This window comes from Biomphalaria glabrata, chromosome 13 (assembly GCF_947242115.1).
Source record: "Biomphalaria glabrata chromosome 13, xgBioGlab47.1, whole genome shotgun sequence".
Lineage (NCBI taxonomy): Eukaryota > Metazoa > Mollusca > Gastropoda > Planorbidae > Biomphalaria > Biomphalaria glabrata.
Window position 1 is genome coordinate 33,272,004 of NC_074723.1, and position 21,592 is coordinate 33,293,595.

At 32.5% G+C, this 21,592-nt stretch overlaps 1 protein-coding gene across 2 annotated transcripts in view; it reads left to right on the top strand.

The window, feature by feature from the left end:
• Positions 1–18,801, top strand: part of LOC106077052 (basement membrane-specific heparan sulfate proteoglycan core protein-like) — a 52,205-nt gene extending 33,404 nt beyond the window's left edge. The window contains exons 32-40 of one of the 2 annotated variants that reach the window (XM_056008473.1): positions 3,711–3,932; positions 5,059–5,175; positions 9,741–9,871; positions 10,691–10,862; positions 11,355–11,486; positions 12,782–13,010; positions 14,238–14,321; positions 15,500–15,603; positions 16,889–18,801. In XM_056008473.1, the coding sequence (XP_055864448.1) occupies positions 3,711–3,932; positions 5,059–5,175; positions 9,741–9,871; positions 10,691–10,862; positions 11,355–11,486; positions 12,782–13,010; positions 14,238–14,321; positions 15,500–15,603; positions 16,889–17,049 (1,352 nt within the window). In that variant the 3' untranslated portion in view covers positions 17,050–18,801. Of the gene's footprint in view, positions 1–3,710; positions 3,933–5,058; positions 5,176–7,193; positions 7,346–9,740; positions 9,872–10,690; positions 10,863–11,354; positions 11,487–12,781; positions 13,011–14,237; positions 14,322–15,499; positions 15,604–16,888 lie in introns of those variants that run through there. The other variant, XM_056008474.1, reaches the window with a different exon arrangement.
• Positions 18,802–21,592: the final 2,791 nt, after the last annotated feature.

The following is a 21,592-nucleotide window of genomic DNA, read 5'->3' on the forward strand; positions in this document are numbered from 1 at the left end:
TCAAATGTGAATATTCGTTTGTTATGAATCTCACTGCTCTATTTTGTGTCTGTTCCAGTTTCTTAATGTTTTCTTGAGTTGAGGGGTCCCAAACGGAGGATGCATATTCTATTATTGGCCTAACCAAGGTTAAGTAACATTTTAGTTTTATGTTCTTATTTGATTTATAGAAATTTCTTTTAATAAATCCTAATGCTTTGTTTGATTTTTTTGTAGTTTCATCAATATGTGGATTCCATGATAGTTTTTCATTTATTATAACACCTAGGTATTTTGCGTTTTTAGTCTGTGATACTGGTTTGCCATGAATAAGATAAGTGGAATTAATTTGTTTTAGTTTTTTTGTTACTCTTAACAACTGACATTTTTCTGGGTGGAAAGACATGCTCCAATTTGATTCCCATTTCTGTAATTCATCTAATTCTCTTTGTAAAATATCTGTGTCTTGTGTTGTTTTTATTGTTCTATATATTATGCAATCGTCTGCAAATAATCTGACTTTTGTTCCTGAACTAATGCAATTTGGTAAATCATTTATGTAAATTAAAAATAGTAGTGGACCCAAGACTGTACCTTGAGGTACACCTGAGTTTACTGTTATCGGTGTTGATTTAGAGCCATTTATTATTACAGTTTGTTCTCTCCCTATCAGAAAGTCTTTAATCCACTGATGCAGTGGACCATTAATGCCGAAATATTTTAATTTTTTAAGCAAACTATGGTGGTGAACTTTGTCAAAAGCCTTAGAAAAATCTAGTAAGATAGCATCTATTTGTTCACTATTATCTAAACCTTTTGAAAAATCATCAATTAGTCCTATTAGTTGTGTTTCACATGATCTATATTTCCTAAAGCCATGTTGGTATGGTGTGAGGACATTATGTTTGTCTAAGTGGTTTATGATGTTGCTACATATTATGTGTTCTAGGATTTTACATGTGATGCTGGTAAGTGATACTGGTCTGTAGTTCCCTGGGTCAGATTTTTCTCCTTTTTTAAATAGGGGGGTGACATTAGCTTCTTTCCAGTCCTTTGGTACTCTGCCCTGGTTAAGTGAAGCCTGAAAGAGTATTTTGAACACTGGGGCTAGCTCATTACTTAGTTCTTTGAGTAATCTAGCTGGAATACCATCAGGTCCAGAAGCTTTATTTGGTTTGGTGTTGGCTAATAGTTTTTGAATTCCATTTTCTTGTACTACTATATCTTCTATGTTGTCTACTTGGTTCAAATTCAGTAATATGTCTTTGTCTCCTGGGGCTGAGAATGCTGATGCAAAGTATTTGTTTAGAATGTTTGCTTTAGTTTCATTATCATTATGTATTATGTTATGTTCATCTTTTAATGGCGCTACGCCTGTTGTTTCCATTTTCTTAGACTTAATGTATGACCATAGGTTTTTGTTGTTATCTTTAGATATTACATTGTTTATGTATTCACTCTGCAGCTGTCTGCTTACTTTTTGTGTTAAGTGTTTAATTTTTATATACTTTTTGTAAACTCTTTCTGCATTAGTTTCTTTAAATTTTCTATAGAGGTTTTCCTTCTGTTTACAAAGCTTCTTTAGTCTATTATTAAACCAGCATTTATTTATTTTGTTTGATGTGTATTTAGTTGGTATATGATTTTCTATTATGCTTTTAAGATGGTTTTTAATGAAATTCCAGAGGTCATCGACTGGTTGGTTAATGTCTTTTTCTAATAAGAATGTTTGTTGAAAGTTTAGTGCAGCTTGGTGTAGTTGTGTTAGGTTACATTTATTCCAGAGTAAGATTTTTCTTTTGGGTTTTGTATTGGCTACTGCTTTTATCTGACTGTGTATTTTTATGATCTCATGGTCTGATAGACCAGGGATAATTTCATAATCAACTACTAATCCAGGTCTGTTGGTTAAGAAGAGATCTAATGTGTTGTTTAATCTAGTTGGCTTTTTAATGATTTGATCTAAACTTAGGTTGTGTAAAGTTTCTATGAAAAGCTCATTTATGTCCTTAAGGTTTTGGTGTTTATCTATGGTTAGTGTTTTCCAATTTATATCAGGTAGGTTGAAATCACCCATAATCCAAAAAACTGCATTTTTATTTGTCTCTTTAAGTGTAGTAATCTGATTACATAGTTCCTGCATGTATTCTAAACTAGAATTTGGTGGTCTGTAAATGCTGCCTATTATTAGGGATGTTGAGGTGGTATTAATTTTACAAAATGTTGATTCTACATTTTTTGAGTTAGGTAAGGTAATTTCTTCTGCTATAAGAGTGTTTTTTATTGCTAAAAGAACTCCTCCATGATTATCAGCCCTATCTTTTCTAAAAATTTCATAATTACTATTGAAAATTTCTGCATTATAAATTTCAGGATGCAGCCAAGTTTCTGTTCCTGCAATTATGTCTGGTTTCTCACATTCTAATAAAATTTCTAAGTCTGCTGTTTTGTTCCTAATGCTTTGAAAATTTATAACTAAGGTTTTAAGGTATTTTGGTATTACTTCTTTAGTAGGTTTGTTTAGTGAGGCTGTTGTATTAATTTTAGTAGATTTAGGTTTAACAGGAGTGGATCTGGCTAGTGGTTGGTGAGTTTGGTTCGGGATGGTGTTTAGGATGTTGTATGGGTTAGAAGTGTCCGCATCAAAGGAATCAAACAGTCCTGATGTAAACTGAGGTAACCCACACGGTACACAGTGCCATGATGCGTCTTTGTTGCCTAAGGCATAATACACAGGTGTATTCATATGGAGACATGATGCATGGTACCATTCATCGCAGGTGTCACATTGAATGGCTTTCTGTTTCAGGGTGCATATTTTTTTGCAGATGTTGCATCTATCTTTAGATCTAGGCCCTGGATTTGACTCTACATCTCCTGCCATTAATATTAACAGTGATAGGTATTTATTTCTGCTGTGTCTGATTGAGAACTTCCATTTGTGATGGGTAATCTTCTTTAATGTTATAGATGTGTATGTTAGGTTATTTTTGAAGTTGCATTGTTCTAAAGTGTGATGATTGATTATGACTGTTGTTTCCTTTTTAAGTTTAGTGTTGACAAAGGTAGATCTAGTTCTGTGTTCAGCTAGTGTGCATTTGGTGATTATTAGGATAAATAGCCAGAGCAATTTCATGATGACTGTTCTTGATTTTAGTTTTTAAAGGAGTCTAGTCTAAATCTAGTTTAAGGTTTACAATGCCTAAGTTAAGTCTAAATCTAAAGTGAAAGCTAGTTTACAATGACAATTAAATCAAATCAAATGGTTTATTAAATTCAAAATGTGGACCTAGACTAGATCTAGATTCTAGATCTAATTCTAGATCAATATATTTACGTGTATAACTAACTACATAGAATATTACTATTAGTTATTATTAGTAGTATTAGTAGATGATTAGTAGATCTAAAGCCTTAATTAAAGTCTAAGTCTAACACTAGACAGACTAGATCTAAAATCTAAGGATATAATAATAAATATAGACTAGATCTAGATGATAGATCTAATAAATTATAAAGGATTAGTGAGACAAAATAGTCCTAAGCTAAGAATTGTTAATTTGAATTAATTAGTATAATTAATGCCTTTTAACATTAGGTTAAATGGTTTGATTTCTATGCGGGATATACATACATGCGCCTTACTTTCTGTTTTATATAGTAGATTAAGTAAACTTTTTTTCCCTCTCATTAATGTAGTGTGACCTTACTTTGTTTTATTCATTCTGCAGCCATCCAGATAGCTGACCCAGCGTTTGACAGAACCTCCTTCATTTCTTATGACACAATTAAAGGTGGACTTATGACCCTGAGCATCAAGTTAGACTTTAACCCCAGAAGATTAGAAGATGGCATCATTCTGTACAATGCCCAGAAGGCTGATGGAAAGCAAGATTTTATTGCACTTGTTGTCAAAGACAGACACTTGGAGTTTAGATTTGATGTTGGCTCAGGTGAGCTCATCCATTTATAGAAAATTATAAACTCAGAAACACATATACAAAGTTGGATATCCTAAAGAAAAACAGAAGATAAATAAGAAATTATGTTAAGACTGTAAAAAGGACAATAAAGAAAATGTAGTAGAAGCACCTCTTAATTTAGTGACTTCTTCTTGCCACCTGATCATAAAATTTATTTCCCCTTAATAATAATTGCCATGCATTTCAAAGATCACAATGAAAATTTATTCTATTGGGGTTTCTTTTTAGCAATTGAATATCCCATCTTTATCTGATTGTTTGTGTAATAGTATAGATAAGTTTTTTTTGTTTTTTTTTTATTTAGTCTTGGTTAATAAATACACTTTTATCCACAATTTTATTTGATTGATTGATACCATTGATTTCACAAGCTTTTGTTCCATGATCTGTGTGAAATAGATGCCTATATGAATACATCTGCAATGGCTACCTTTTATGTATTAGTGTGAGAGTCTTTGTATTCAGAATATATTCACTTAAATTACTGATGTTCCTTATTAACAGAACATAATTATGTCCTATCCATGTGTCAGTCTGTTAATTTCATAAACATTATTTATGCTTTTATGTGTTAAGATTCAAGTAGTGAAGAGTTCAAAAAAGGATTTTAGTTCTTTAGTGCATAATTGTTTGTTTTCTTTTATTTGAAAGTCTTGATGTAAACTGTAAACAAACATTTTGCCTGTTGCTAGCTTTTATTTACCACAGCTAATTTCCTCCCCACCCCTTAATATTAAATGTATTAAGATGACTTACAAAATTGCAGTCCACTTTATTTTTCAGTACTATTGGTTTATAATCAAGTGATAATCAAGTCATTGACTATTATGTAAAGTTATTTATAATCATCAGTTTACACAGATTTTAACTTATATTGGAAGGTCTTATTAAAAGTCTCAGTTAATCTTAATCTAAAGAGAAACTAGATGGCAGTTTATTGATGTGTTCAACACAGTGACATCCTCAAAAACTGCCTGCAGAAACTTTACCTTGATTCAAGTCTTATATAAAACTTCATCTTGCTTCAGTTTACATATTCCAAAACATCATAGACAAGATCTAATTTTGGGTTTCATATTCTTTTCCTTGTTCACAGGTCCAGCAATAATCAGGAGTCGTTACCCCCTGAGAGCCAATGAGTGGACCAAAGTTGTCGCTGAGCGCAGAGGACGTGAGGGTATGCTGACAGTCAATGACGAAGAGTCTGTTAACGGTAAGTGACTTTCTTGCACACTCTTCATTCTTCTGTCCATTGACTTCATGTGTGTTTCAGTTTATTTGTTTGAATTATGTCTTGGCCTACAGCAAGGACAAGTTAATTATTTTGCTTTAACCTCTTGTCTAATTAATCCATGTCTGTATCACTTGTGTTGTCATCATGGAACACTATAAGCCAGTTGAAACGCTCATTGCGACTATATGAATCTTTAAGCTTGTGTTCTCGTTTTGCAAGTCAAGTTTTTGTTTGTTTGTTTTTTTTTCCTTCAAATCAAAGACTTGAATTAGATGATTCTTTGTTAAATCTTGTAAGTGAAACGAGATTAATATTACATAAATTGAAATTATTTATGATATGCTTATTAAGCATTTTAGCTTGGTTCCTTTTACCAATATATATTTATATGTACTTGTTGTTTTTTTTATATTTCATAAGGCTAGAGATAAACAATGTTTGGAAAAATAGTCGACCTTTGTGTATGACAAGTTAATTACTTACTTCTATGTTTAACACATGGTAATTACTTGACCTCTGTGTGACATATCAATTAGTTGACCTCTGTGTGACATGTTAATTAGTTGACCTCTATGTACAACATGTGTTATTTGATTGGTTCAATGATCATTTCACCATTCTACATGAATTTAATACTCTCCCATGTATATAAAAGTATATAAATACTAATGCTCCTCTTTATTATCCTGTGAGCTGAATCATTTATTATAACAATAGCGCTCTGCAATACATATTGTATACATCTCTTTCAATACATATTGTATACATCTCTTTCAATACATTGTATACATCTCTTTCAATACATATTGTATACATCTCTTTCAATACATATTGTATACATCTCTTTCAATACATATTGTATACATCTCTTTCAATACATTGTATACATCTCTTTCAATACATGTGTTGTGTGTGGTACTCAGTGTTTTATAAACACCATGTTGCATGCTTCTCTGGTAATCTTCGGGGTTCAGTACTGTGAAAGTATGGAGCTGGCCATTGGGTGTCATTTTATTTTTTTCATTTGTTTTATGTTGTTGTTTTTTTTACTAGAACACATATATAATATATGCTGTTACAAGCACCACTATATTTTGGTTGCCTTAGAAATCTCTTCACTTTTTTTTTTGTTTTATAACATTACACTGTATCACTATAGTGCTATGTTAGATGACAATTAAAATGAAACTTTTTCAAATTAACTTTTCAAGCTGATTTATAAAAACTAATTGTTATTCACTAAGTGTTTAAATGTCATTGCTTAATCATGGCTTTTTTTTTTAAAGGAAATATTTTATTACGACTACATTATATATTCTCATTATATTATTCCAGACCAAAGATAAATAAAGCATTTTTTAAAAATACATTTGGTTATCAATTCTGAAGATTATATTCAATATAAGGTAATAGTATAATAGCATAAAACAATTTATTTTAGAAGTGTTCATCTTAGCCATTACCCTGGCGAGATGATATAGCAAATCCACTTTTAGTAATTCATCAACATTTATCTGAAATATTCATAGTAAAAACAAAGGAGCTCACTCACTGCATGTCAAACACTGAACACATCAGCCTTACCACTGGCACCATTTGGTTATTTCTAAACCTACACTCTATCGTAACTTTAGGTTGTATATCATGTTCAAATGAATCACTAGCATCCAAGTTCATTTAGTTTTTGAAAAACTTGAGGCCACAACTAAGTGTTTTTGTATTTAAAATCAGATTCATAAAATGATGCATAGTTTACATAAGATCCAAATTACTCAAATGTTATGTTAGTATGTGTAACATGTACCATCATGCTTCACATTTTTACTGAATCAGATTCATTGCTAGAATTCAGCTAGAATTCTCCAAATTTGCTTAAAGTTTATTTATTTACTTTTTCAAACATCTTCCTTTTTTTTTTAGAATTTTTTTTTTTTAAAAGATGAAATTGTTGATTTGCCTAAACATGACCTGGTTTATTCTCTCCCCTTGTACATTAGCCCAAGTAGCTGCTAATGATAGGCAACTGTATGAGGTATATGGTCCACACTCAGATGATCAACTACATCTTCTGAACCAATTCTTATTGTTATGTTTCGCTATCTTCTGTTTTGTTAACTGTATCACTTGTGTGTAGATTCACATTGATTTGGTATTGAGAAAAAAAAAAAAAGAACGAAACAATTTTTACTGTGATTAAAGTATTTCATGTGATCATTTTAAAATAAATGAAAAGCATTTGATCTAAGTTAAAAAAAAAAATGATTTGTTAAATTTCAATAGCAAAAGTCATTAGGGCAGGATGTAACTTATATAAATTAAAAAGCTCACTGGCCAATGTAAATCTACATATATCTTATGGTTTGTTTCATTTTTTAGTGTAACTTACAACTAGATTATTTCTACATTTTTTTTTTGTCTTAGTTTTGAATTAATAGTCTTAGAGCTTAAATCTCTTGAGATTGCTCATATCTTTCTGTTCTTGTTTTAATCTTGCTTAAGCCTGATAACAGAATGTATGGCTTCAGCTATTAACAGTGTCTGGACATTTATTCTTAATGCTATTGTCCTGCGTTCTTATATTTGTTCAATTGTGAATGTTGCTTTAGCAATTGGATCTTTGTTCATACAGCTCATTTATTTTTTTGCATTTTCAATTACTATTACAGAATCTATGGACTTTCATTTTAAAATACTTTTGTATTGCGCATGGCATGGAAGTTTTGTCTTGTTTCAGCTTCAGAATGACTTCAGGCTTACAATTTATTTGTTTATTTGCCTTGTGTATGAAAAATGAAATTAAAAACAATGTTTTAATGGTACAGCAATGGCATTGAATGAATAGCTAAATGCTGGCTCTTATAATTTTTAAATCTTAAAGTTGTGAAAAAAAAGATAATAATGTTTGACCTGCAAAGGATGAAAACAAATATTGTTAGATTGTCCACTGTGTCAAGCCCATACCATATATGGCTATTAAGATTGTCCACTGTCTCAAGCCCATAACATACATGGCTATTAAGATTGTTGACTCTCTTGTCATCCAAAGTCTACTAGACGGTTTTACACATGTTTATTAGCTTACAGCATGTTCTATAGTTATCCATTTTTATTTGGATATAAATGTATAACTATTTAAAAAATATGTGACAATGGCAGCTTTGAGTTTTGGTTAATGGTGAACATTTGAATACAGGAATGGATTTGATTAGTTAATGTTACACAAGGACAAGAGTAGAAGAAAAGCAAATAAACCAACAGTCTTGTAACGAAACTTCTACAGATCTATAGTTGAGAAAAATAACTTTCAAAGTCAAGGAAGCTACTTCACTAGAAACAGCATTTTACGACTATACAATAATGAAAAATTGTTATTTGACACGGTTGCAAGTAAAAAGCACTGTTTTAAACAATATTTTTATTTGAATCATTGTATTTCAAGCATCTATTATTATTGTTGTGGAATTGCATTAATTGCGCAAAATAAAGTAACTCATGCTTTTGCATTCAAAAGGGAAACAATAGATCATTACCACGTGGTTTATGGCTTTCAACTGATAACTGGCTTGTAAAACATGGAACAGATTGGTCATTATGAAGGCCACTAGTGCACCACAGATCACAATATTAGATCATTGCTTAGTACATTAGTTAACTTCTGATCAGAGGAATTAGTTTCACTTAACTTGAGTTGCTTATAAAATTTGTGCCCCTGTCTTTGTGAGAAATGTTTCATCTCAGCTTTGTAATCCCAGATTTGAAGGTTAAAGTTTCAGCGGATCAAAATGTATTAGATAGCATGTGTCAAACTTGATTTTCATGGCAGGATCATTAGAGATAAAGGTGAAGAACTGTTGAAATATAGTTCTTTCTGTAATGCTTCTCAGAAAATAAACTCAAATGCTTTGCATGTCATAATAATTGCTGAATATTGCATCTGCTTATACACAAGCCTTGTTTCACCCTTTTTGGGTGTGCGTCTTGTCACATCTTGCTTACTCTACTGCTGGCCCAATACCATGGAAGCAAGTTTTTTTTTCATTTGTGTTATTTGGTACTTGGAATAAGTTTAATATTTAATAATTTTATTTTTAAATTTGCATGTTTAAGAATTTTGGGTGCTACTAAATTAATAAACGTTTGACAATTTTAAGAATAATTTTTTTTGTTACATGGATATTAGATAATTTGATTTTCTGTGTGACAGGATGAAGATTTAAAACTTACATATAAGTAGTTTAGTTTATAACAGATAGTATTTAAGACTTTTATTAGTTAAAGAGAATTACAATTTATTTTCAGATTTTTTTTTCTTTGTTTTAATGCCTAAGCTTTTAAATAAGTTAGTGTTGGTGTTTAATTTCAGAATAAGATCTTAGCTCTAAGTTGGCGTGTTCTCCCAGTCTTATTTATGCATTAGACAACAGACGTTTTTTACACCTTTAAATTCACTTTGTTCATTCTCGATCTCAGAATAGTTTTGTCCTAGCTAATAACATGTGTTGAAGTGAAATCTGTAAAGTTTTGTTTCATTCTGTTTCTCGTAGGATCAGCATCTGGTAATAAGTCAGTGGGTTTCAACTTGGAGCGACCTCTGTACCTGGGAGGTGTAGATCCTAGTGAGGTGATCAACCCTGGAGCTGGAGTATACACAGGATTTATTGGCTGTGTTGGTCAGGTATGGTTTCTAGGGGGATGTTCTTAAAGATTTTAATATAATTGGTTTAATGGTTTTATAAAAATTCAAATTTACCTAACATTTGTATTGCCTTATATAATTGAAAGATGTTGATGATTATATTTAAGAATTAGGCCATTATTTTTTGTACATACATTGATGAAACTACTGATGTAACTAAGTGTTCCCTCTGACTCATCTAATATATATAATTAAATGTAAGGTATATATGTGGTTGTGTAAAAATCAAAATCATTTGACCAATCTTGATAAAACTTGGCATAAATGTTCCTTAAATCATGGCAGAGACTGTAGTGTATGTTTAATGTCCCTCCCACATATGGAGGGCCCTAAAAATTAAAAAAACAATTCCGGTATCTAATGTATCTGTATTATAGAATGAAACTTTTTTAACAAATCAAGTAAAGCCATTTTTTTTTCTTAGTATTTTAGATTTGATTTGAATGTTTTCTAAAAGTGTAAACCTAATTTTCACACTCTTATTTTTTTTTTTCATGAATGTGAAGGGAACATATTCTCCATGTTTGACATAGATCTATATCCAACCCAGTAGTTCAGTAATACTTAAACTAAGGCCAGCAGGCTGCGGGTCATATCCAGCTAGTAATAACTAAAAATGTAACCCATCTCTTATTAAGATTGAAAAAAGTATCTTTAGATAATATAAATTGTCATATTTTATTCCTGTACAAAGGTAAAACATAGTCCCTCCTTCAACTTTCTAGTTGTGACACACTAAATATACTAGCACACTTATTATTTTTAATATGATTAATAGGATTGTCTCTTTCCTTAAAGCTTGTCGTTAACGAAAGAAACATTGGACTAATTGATGAGGCCAGGGAGACTATGAACATTCGTGACTGCGGAGAAAGAACAATGTGTTCCAGGAAACCTTGCCAGAACAATGGCGTGTGCACCAACCGCTCTCCCACAGAATATTTCTGTACCTGCCCAGAAGGTTTCTCTGGTGAGGACATAGTTACAATCTTTCAAATGTAACTGTAACCTTTTTAATTTTGTTTAAATCTCTTGTCAAATACAAGTTGTCAAGACATCTTGTTAGCCCTACTTAGAATTAGTCAAGCAAGGAAATCTTGAAATCTAGTTCTATATATATTTTTTAAATTCTTAAAATACTTCAGTGCTATGATTTTCGTTCTAGTTTTTTTTTTTTTTTTTAAATAATTTTTTTTTTAACATTGCATAATTTTAATATTTCAAATGAAACCCAAAAGCTAAGTATTTTTAGGAAATTTAGCCTAAGAGATCATAGTAATAGATTGCATTCATTTTGTTTTTCTTAGCAAGCAAGCTTTAAGCTTTAGTACTTAACCAATTTTCACTTAAATCATTCCCATGTAATCAAAAGAAAGGTTGGTACTAATTTTCCTGTAAGGAAAACTTGCAAGCTTTGATGTTCTATTTTATCAACACAATGATCTCCCGTTGTTTCTTCTAGGTCGTAACTGTGAAGTCAAAATAGACATTTGTGTCTTGGAGTCCCCATGTAATGAAGGTATTTGTGTCCCACAAAACAACTACTACAGGTGTATGTGCCCCTTGAACTGGGCAGGAAATAATTGTCAATATTGTAAGTCATTTGTTGTTGTGGAGTTTTAACATTTTTTGTTTACAAAGCTTATATCAACTCACTCAGTCTGTCTGTCTGGTAAAAAGTGTGTACATGTTATTTCTACCACACCCATTCTCAAATCAAGCTGAAAACTTCACACAATTAGTCATTGACATAGACAAGACATGAATCAGTAAAACAAAAAGTAACCACTTAGACAATTAATAACTCATAATAATTATAATTTTGTTCAATAGAAACAAGGGAAACTAATACTTCAGTATTCACAGATATGACTAAATTTGTTCGGTTTTGTCCCCATAAATAATTGCTAAGGCTATTTCTCCCTCCCGCATTCTCTGATCAAGTTGATACTTTAAACAATTATTTATTGTAGCTAACAAATCATAAATCAATAATACTCAATTAGTCAATTAATTATTGGTAATTAATTATTTTGTTTGATATCAAACAAAGGAAATAAATTGTACATTATTGGTAGATATAGTTTTAAGGACAGAGTTCTTCCCTTTTAATTTAGTTGTTTTTTTTTTAAAGATTTTTTTTATATTTTGCTTGTCATTTCAATAGTTGTGGCACCTGTCACAGTCTTAGCCAACACGTTTGGCACAGTTAATGATAGGATTACACACAAATAATAACTTGAAGGGAAGTTTTTACATTGTAATAATGTCTAGAAAGTACAAACAATATTTTTGTAGACTTCTGGACATGAGGGGTGCCTAGTAACTCTAGAAAGTACGGTATTGAAGAAGTTAAAAATAATAAGTTGGGCAGGTTTAACTGTGGTTCAAGTCTACATTAAATCTAGTTCATTCTATAAATACATTTGTGTTTAAAGTATTTGAAGTACAAATTAAGGGGAATTTTTTCATATTTCTATTCTCTAACTGCCACAATATACGATGTAAGGACTTCAACCAATACAACCGAAAGCCCCCTGCATTGAAATGGTTTGATGGGCTTGTTGGACTGGATTGATATCCACTAATTGACTACAAGGTTTACTATATGCCATATTTGTTTCTCTGTGGTGTTTTGCAAAACACATTCAAGAATCTGTTCACCACTTACCACAACAAAGTGTTTCTCTGTAGGGTTCTTTTTGGGTCATCTTTACCTATGTACACAAGTTTACTGCTGTAAATAGAGCTGGATCTCCTTACAAGTCTACAAATCACTGGTTTTATATATTAAATGTATATGTTTTAACTATAGCATTTCTGCAACAGAAACATTGAATCATATTTTTATTGAACTCTATTACCTCAATGTGACTATTTTTATTTCAGCTGTGAAAATTGGTACTTCAGCCAACTTCCAGGGAGAGGGCTACATTGAGATATCATCGGATAAATTCCCCCGACAGAACAGACGTGCCCAGGAAAACTTGACAGTGACAATAACAACAACAGAACCAAATGGTTTGATCATATGGCAAGGTCAGAAACCAGACAGTCATATTAAGGCAACGTCGGATTACTTTGCCGTTGCAGTTGTGGATGGATATTTAGAGTTCAGGTGAGTTTAGAACCAATTTATTGTAGGCTTGACATTAACAGAACCATATACTTAACAGCTGCACAGGTTGAGAGCTGTAACAATGTAGTGACTTCTCTGTTCCTACTTTGTTTCGAAGCTGATTCTTAATGAAATAATTTAATATTTAAGCAGAAAGTAAGGAGTATGTAAGTATGTCCTAAATAATCAAAATGGTTTGACCAAACTTGATAAAACTTGGCATAAAAGTTCCTTAGATCATGTCAGAGTTCTGTAGTGTATGTTTAATGTCCCTCCCACAACCGGAGGACCCTAAAAATAGACAAGTAGTACCTAATTGTATCTCTATTAAAGAATGAAACTTTTTAACAAATGGGGTAAGCCCGTTTTCAAAGAAATTTATATTGGTTATGAATATGTCGACTAAATGGGTAAACCCATTCTCATATTCTACTTTTATTTTCGTAGCAAAATTTTAAAAATGTGAAGGGAACATTCTCCAAGTCTCACATAGATATAAATCCAATCGACTAGATCAGTAATACCCAAACTTAGGTGCGCAGGCCGCGGGTCATATCCAGCTAGTATTAAATAAAGCACAGGAATATAGTTTAAGAAACAAAACTTGAAGACTTTCCTAGCTTGAACTTCAATTTGAACATGAACAAATTCTGTTGTAATACTTACTCTCTAAATTATTTATATGGAAACTCATTAAACAAACTTTTCAATGTTGTAGTGTGATATGCAAATTCCTGAATAGTTATGTCACAGTTTTAGCAATGCAATTACAGAACTTGTGCTGTTATAGGAAACCCTTGCCGCAGTACATTGGAGCTCTTACAAAACAAGCTTAAAATGAATATGTGCCATGGCTTTTAATTTAACTTAACCCAAAAGCAAGTTATGACCCTTATTAAAAGCTCAGATTATTCTTGATTTTTCTTTAAGTTCTATTTCATCAAATAGGCATTATTTACCATGTCACTTTCATAAATTATATTCAACACTTACAATACTAGTTATACTTCTCAAATTGGATATACATCACCTTTTGAAAACAAAATTTGAGTTGCTAAGAAAAGATTTTGAGAGTAAATGCTAGCACATAATATTTGCTTTGAAAAACAGAAGGCTGATGAATACAAATCATAATTAAATTTATTTTTTTTTTAAGTTTTATAATTTTAAAAAAATTATTTGTAAATATTGACCTGAAAGGTAAAATGTGAACAACTTTTATTTCAGTTACGATCTTGGAGATAAACCTGGTGTGCTGAGATCCTTGTTGCCTGTCAATGATGGTTATCCCCATGACATCACAGTCTCTAGGTTTGTTACTTTTACAGTACTCTTAACTTATAGAGGGCATGCTGACTGAGTGGGCACTTGGCTTCTGAATTCAGGGATTTTTGAACTTTTGGATTTTTAAGATTCCCCCTACCCCTATGAGTTCACCCAACTCTTACGGCTGTCCACGTAACACCTTTGTTAACTGTCAGACATAAAAACTGATAAGCTTTACATTATCTTCCCCTTGAGATTGCAAGGTCTGAAAAGGGTAACATTTAACCCATAATACTGTCTGGTCAAGGTACGCAATTTGGAATATCATTCTGAGGTTCATGCCATGATATAAAAATCTTCATTTTTTAAGGCCGATAAAAAATTTTTAAAACAATAAACATTTTATTTGTTGACTCTTTCAATGGTAGGCTGTGATGACTACATTTCACCTAGTCCTTGCAGTTGCAAAGTTACCCTATCTTTAGCTCTTGAAGTGCAACATACCCATTTATTACGCATTCAAACACAACCTACATGAGTACTGTTGTTCAGTCACTGTCACACTATTTTAGATTGCTTATTCAAATATACCAATCTTGTACTGCTGCTATCAGAGGTCAAGTCAGAGGTTTGGTATTCATGCCCTGTTCATGTAACAGTTAATTCCCCATGCTCTAGTGAGGCCATTATAATATGTAATAAATATGCATCATTCATTTTCTCCGCTTTACATCTTTTTTTCTATTTTGACCATCAATTTTTTCTTCAACCTGGCTTCAAAGCTGTCTACACATGATCTACATGTTTATGCTTCAAATGCCATTTAGGCACCATTAAGTCTCACCAATGTTCTATTTAGCTTTTAAGTCTTACCTATTTTTTATTTAGTTATTAATTCTCACCTAATGGTGAAGTTATATCAATGGCTCTGACATAGATTCACAGTTAAGTTGAAATGTCAGACACTCAAATTCCATGGTTATGAGGTCTCTTTTTGCTATCACTACAACAAGCACACTCAGACCAAAGACCATATTATTTGTTTTAAAACCTTTACTTTTAAAAGTCTTTCAACATTTCTTATTGGGTAGAGTAGGTAATACATGCACACATATACTCAGTCATAATTATAAAATTGCATGTATTTAAACTTAATGTAAAGCATTCATTCTACACAGTTCTTCCAAAAAAGGAAACAAAACTTTTGACCTTTGTCTTTGCAGAAATGGTAAACATGGTAAATTGAAAGTTGACCAACAGGCTGAGGTATCTGGTCTCTCAGGTGGAGAGCTCAAAGTTTTGAATGTAATGGGCAACATTTTTGTAGGTGAGTACTTGTGAGCTGATGAAGCCACACTGAAACTGGTGTTGAGTTTTGTTGTTCTTGTCTGAATAATGCTTTGAGTTTATGTCTACTGATTAGCTTAAAGCAACTCTAATGGTGTGGGAAATGGCTCACAAACATGGACAGTAATAAAACTCCCTTTATTTACCACATGAAATAAAGATTCATTTTAAATAACTTATAGGACTATCACATTTTCCGAATTCTTATCTTATCTTATCTTATATAATACAGACGTTACTTCAAAAAAGAAGATGATTACGTCCTACACGTCATGCATTTAGTCATGCCTATTAACCAATGACTTAAATTCTGCCAAGTCACTGGTTTTCCTGGCTAGCCCAGGCAACCCATTCCATGCTCTAATAGCACTAGGGAAGAAGGAGTATTTGTACAAATTTGTCCTAGCATATGGGACGAGGAATGTGCTTTTATCTTTGTGTCTTTCAGAGTATTTTATTAAATTTTGTTTAGGTTTTATTAGGTTACTAGCTTACATTAATTAATACTAAAATGTTTCATAATGCTATTTTAGCCTTAGAAAAATTTAGTTTGATACATTTTTTACCTAAAGTCATCAAACTGAACTACTTAATGGTGAACTGTTTGTGTAGTTAAAAACATTGAACAAAGTTTGCTTGGGAATCCTTAGATATTTTTTTTTCATTTTCACTTATATACCATTTTTAGACACTTAGTATAGAGACAGACCATAGTTGACAGACTTTGACAACACCACATTAAGTGACGTCAAGGATTAGTGTGTTCTAGTTTTCTAGCAACAACATGGCGTTATGGACAGAGACTCGACTGTGGCCTTTATGCATTAAACTTTATTCAAGTATCTAATGGTCTGGATGTAGTCCTTACATCTTGTTCATTAGTAGTTTAAACACATCGAATACACCCGCACAAGAAACTCAGACATCTCCAGATTAATCTGTCAAAGTCAGACAGCCAATTACAACTGCCAGATCAAAGCCTATCATACCATATCACATTTAAATTAATTTATATTTTACTATAACAGATTGCTACTATTATGACCCCCTCAATTCTTTACTTAGTTTGTGTCTCTTCTTTCCTCACTAAACAAATTCTGAAGAGTTGTTGTTTTTTTCATAAATGGATGCAAATTGTACACCTTAATGAAAAATGTGACTTTGATCTTTTCCAATGTGTTCAATTATTTTTAACGTTTTACTTAGAGAAGCATTTATTTCTACTTTTGGTTTATCTCCCTTGTTTGCTGTCTTTCTTTCACTAGGTGGTGTTCCAGACATGAAGCGCTACACTGACAACACTTTCAGCAAAAACTTCAACGGCTGCGTGTCCAACCTCAGGCTCTTTGGGTCGAACAATCTGGACTTTGGTGTGGATGCTCTAGGGGGCTTGAATGTGGTATCCTGTGAAACGCGACCCTTCTAGCTCATTATAAAATAGATTCTAGCAAATGTTTCAGTTATTATCTAGTGCCTTTTTGAAATATTTTTATTTTGTTAATAGTCCTCATCAATATCATCATCACTAATTGTCTCCCATCTGTCTGTAAATAAATAGAAAAAGATTTATTGGACTTGGTTATGCAGTCAACTACATTTTAATGTGTTGGACATACAATAGAAAAGGAAAAAACAAAATTAAGGCCATCTTTAAATTCATTGTCCCAATGTAAGACACTTTTTAATGCATCATTTGTGTATGAATAGTGTTTGGGTCAACTCAACTATTTTGATGATGTATTTTTTTTTCGTATATTGAAGCAAACTATAACATTACAGCTAAATTTACAGTAAGCCCTCTTGGACAATGGTGTTTATGTTTCTGAATATTTTGAAGCCAAGTCAGTATTTGTTTTAAATATCATTTCATCACTTTCAACAATTGTGTATATTCAACTTACCTATGCAATAAATGGTTTTGACAAGAGAAGACTATATCCTTTACAATTACAAGTGAATGAATGTGGCCTGTTTGTCCCTGTCGCTAGGCTTCTCATGTTAACACAATACTCACCAAGCAATCCTTTAACCCTGGTGCTATCAAGACATGTTTGATTTCTTGTGACCTATGCAATAAATGGTTTTGACAAGAGAAGACTATATCCTTTACATTTACAAGTGAATGAATGTGGCCTGTTTGTCCCTGTCGCTAGGCTTCTCATGTCAACACAATACTCACCAAGCAATCCTTTAACCCTGGTGCTATCAAGACATGTTTGATTTCTTGTCATTTCAGTCATCTATTTTTTAAAAAATTGTATTTATGTTTGTATGTCTGTCCCACTCCGTCAGTAGGTGTCAGTGATGTAATGGCTAGATGTTTTGATCCCTGAGGTGAATGAACACATTTTTATTTTGTTTCTTTTGACTTTGATTATGGACAGACATGTTTTGAAAAAGACAATAAATGATTCTGTTCCGATTATCTCATTTTAGTCATCGTAGTCTCCCTTTATTCATACATGCATAACAAAATCAAGTTATTATCTCCCTTCGATTGATACACAAAGTTTATATTATTAGTTAAAATAAATAAATAATTGAAAAAGACTTGAAAAGTTCCTATCTAGAAAGTAATTTAATTTGTGTGTGTGTATGTTGTGCTTCTGGCTTCCCTATAGGCCATCACATTTAAAATGACTTTACATTATACATGTCTGTTATAATATTTTAAATAACAATGTAACTTTTTGCATAATATTTTTGTTTTCTTACAACTGATTATAAATTGAATGCTTAGTTTAATGATTCTTTTTTTTTTTGTAGTTTGTTGTACATCATTTTCAGTTTTTGTCACTGGGAAAACCTTAAAAGTGAAAAAAACAAAACAACTTTTTTACATTTATTTCAATGCTGACATTGTAAAAAAAAAAAAAAAGAACAAGTAAGGTAATCCTTTGGCCAGTGTAACAAATAAAAAGCCTTGTATTATGCTAGCAAGTTCAAATTTTAGCACTCTCAAAATGCCTGGTACCAGTATCAGAAAATCAACAGCTAAATTCTTTTCCAAAAAAATATATTATACAAAAATATATTGTTTCCTTTAGTTTATAGGTTCAAGTTTTTATTAGGTCCTGTGTTCACTGTTAGGTTCTGAGTTTAAATGAGGCTGTTGATTGTAGATAACATTAGAGTCTGTGATGTTCTCAACTCTTTGAAATAAAGGAACAAAACAAGACTGTTGCATTGTTTGTGTTTTGCTCTGGCTGTAGTTCTAGGGACATCTTGTTGTTTGATTATGTCTTGGTGGGGTGGACACTTCCTTTTATTCCTCTAGCCAGATTTTTATGAGCCATTGTGACCTTAGATGCAAACTTTTTTTTTACCAATGCTCAAATCAACCAGAGTTATCAATGAAGAAGTTTGTGACCATTTATAAAGACTTACCTCCCCTAAAGTCTGTTATCTAAAAGGTGATGTACTGCAGTGTTTCTCAAACTGGGGTCAGCGAGATGACTGTGGGTGGTCTGCTAAAAAAATGAAAATTGTAAACAATTAAATGCCTTCTTTCCTAATAATTTCAATAATAATCAACTTGCCCCTCAGTACTGTTTATGTGTCTATTGCATACTATTCTATGATGAACTAAACCAAAGATTCAAATCATTCTTCACTTTGATATTCCCAACTGGTGTTGAGCCTTTTTTTTTGCGTGTGGACAAGGAAACCACAAATACTGGTATCAATAAACAAAACATTCTTAATTCAAAGCCTGCATTATAGGTCATTGTACAGAAGTTAATGACTGCTTTACCAACTTCTTATATGTCAGGCAGGGCGTCGTGTCAAAGTGTTGGATTCACCTTTGAACATGTAGATCATTCAGCAAACAAAGACACAATTTTAGAAAATATTTGTCTGTAGGTTAACTGTCCTGACCTCTGGACACAACACTAGTTGAGCTCTTCTCTCTCTTGGTTGATCTGAAGCACACCACTAAGCAGTGGCGTAGCTTGGGTAGGGGAGGAAGAGAGAATTTGAAAGTCCCTCAAATGAGGTTTTGTTTTATTTAATATTATGCAAATTGCAGGGGCCCCCAAATGATGGGAAATTCCTAGCTACACCCCTGCCCCTAAGAATTGAGCCACCTGCACCACCACCAAAAATAAAATAACATCTTCACAGCAACAGATCGAATACCAATAAGCTGTGGTTATGACCAAAAAATCACTAACAGGTTCTGGCATGGGCGTAGCCAAGGGGGGTGTTGGGGTTAACCTCCCCCCAAAATGAAATGGGGGGGGAGTCGGAATTTAGTTATTGATTTTTTGCTTTGATTTTGTTTATTTTAGGTGACATTTTAACACTAGACCATCACTTGCCCCAGCACAGCCAATAGGGTTTTGAGTTGACGCTTTTGAGCCCTGATTGAACATTTTATGCATTTAAAAAAAAAACGATCATGTAAACATTCACCAAGATACCCCCCCCCCCTTTCTTCCCTCCCCTTTCACAACTGGCCCAGACAAGTGATAGGATCATAGGGCATAGAAAAAGCTAAACAAAAACAATTGGGAACAGTATTTATAACCGCACAGATTTATTGTGGCTACAATGTTTATATAGAAACTAAATTGATACAATTGCACCTTTTATTTATTTATGTACGTAACTCTTTTTCAAGCTGTAAGGAAAGTCGCCCCAAATCTAGTAAAATCAATCTTTTCTGTCTTAGAAAAGTAATGATCTTTAGTTTTCAAAGTTTAGAAATAATGCAAACTCATTTCTCGGATTTTTTTGGATTTTTTTTGTTGTTGTTTTAGAATGGGCTATTAATCTCAGAACTATATATTCACGCTAATATATGAAACAAAGCCATTTCCTGTTAGTTTCCATTGAGTCCATTAGGTCTATATCAGGGGGTTCTCAACCTGTGGATCGCGACCCCCTTGGTGGTCGAAGGACAATTTGCCGGGGGTCGCCTAAGAGCATCGAGAATATGGATTTTTAAAACTATTTTTGTGTCTATCTCGACTCTATTCTAACTTGTATAACTTGACACTGTACAAAGTTTTTGAATAGGAAGTTAATGTTTTTGTTGTTGATATTGAAGAATGGACAACTAGATCTGAGTGATTTCTAATATATTTATGGACCCCATTCACCAATCGTAAACTAACAACATTTAGCCACGTGGTTCCCTATCTCTTCTATACAAATTACGTAATACACACAGGCTTTCACGTGAAAGATTTTTTTTTTCATTGTTTCATCAACATTATCACGTGGCTAAATGTTGTTTGTTTATGATTGGTGAATGAGGTCCATTGTCGCAGCATACATAGGCTAATGTTTTACAAGTTTAAATCAATGTAACTTTAAGCATAGCGTAACGATGCTGAATCGTAGTAATAATTTGTATGGTAAAGTCATGACGAAAGTGAAAAGAGATTATTGTTAATAATAGGTTCTAGTTTAACTAGTCCATGTTATTAAAATGAAATATTTTCATCAGGGAAATTCCCATGGAAATTAAACATTAAGAACAGAAAATATTACGTTGATTTGTTTACGGTTTGGTTTTACCTCAAATAGTATAAGCGGGGATGGGAATATTCCTGTGCATCATTTGTAACGAGCTTTATAATGAGAATCTATGTAAGTTTATGTAACCTAAATAACTTCAACGTTCTATTGATATTAAACATCTGAACTTTGCCGACTGAGATGTGCGTAGGCAGTCGACCGGCGGCGTAGCATCAGGGCCAACCTTAGGCCTATGCGACCGCAGTGGGCCCAGCACCTTTATAGGACCCGCACTAATTTTAGGTGTATAAATTATCAAATTAAACCATTTTATAACTTATAACAGATTTCCCGCGGCCTCCTGTCGATTTAACAGGAGGTCCTGGAAATCTCCTGAAATTACTACAGAGTAGATTACTTCCCCCCCCCCTCTTTTTTTTTTAAACGTGAGGTAGAAATTAAAAAAAAACAAAGAGTGATATTGCAAAGGTCCTGCCCCCCCC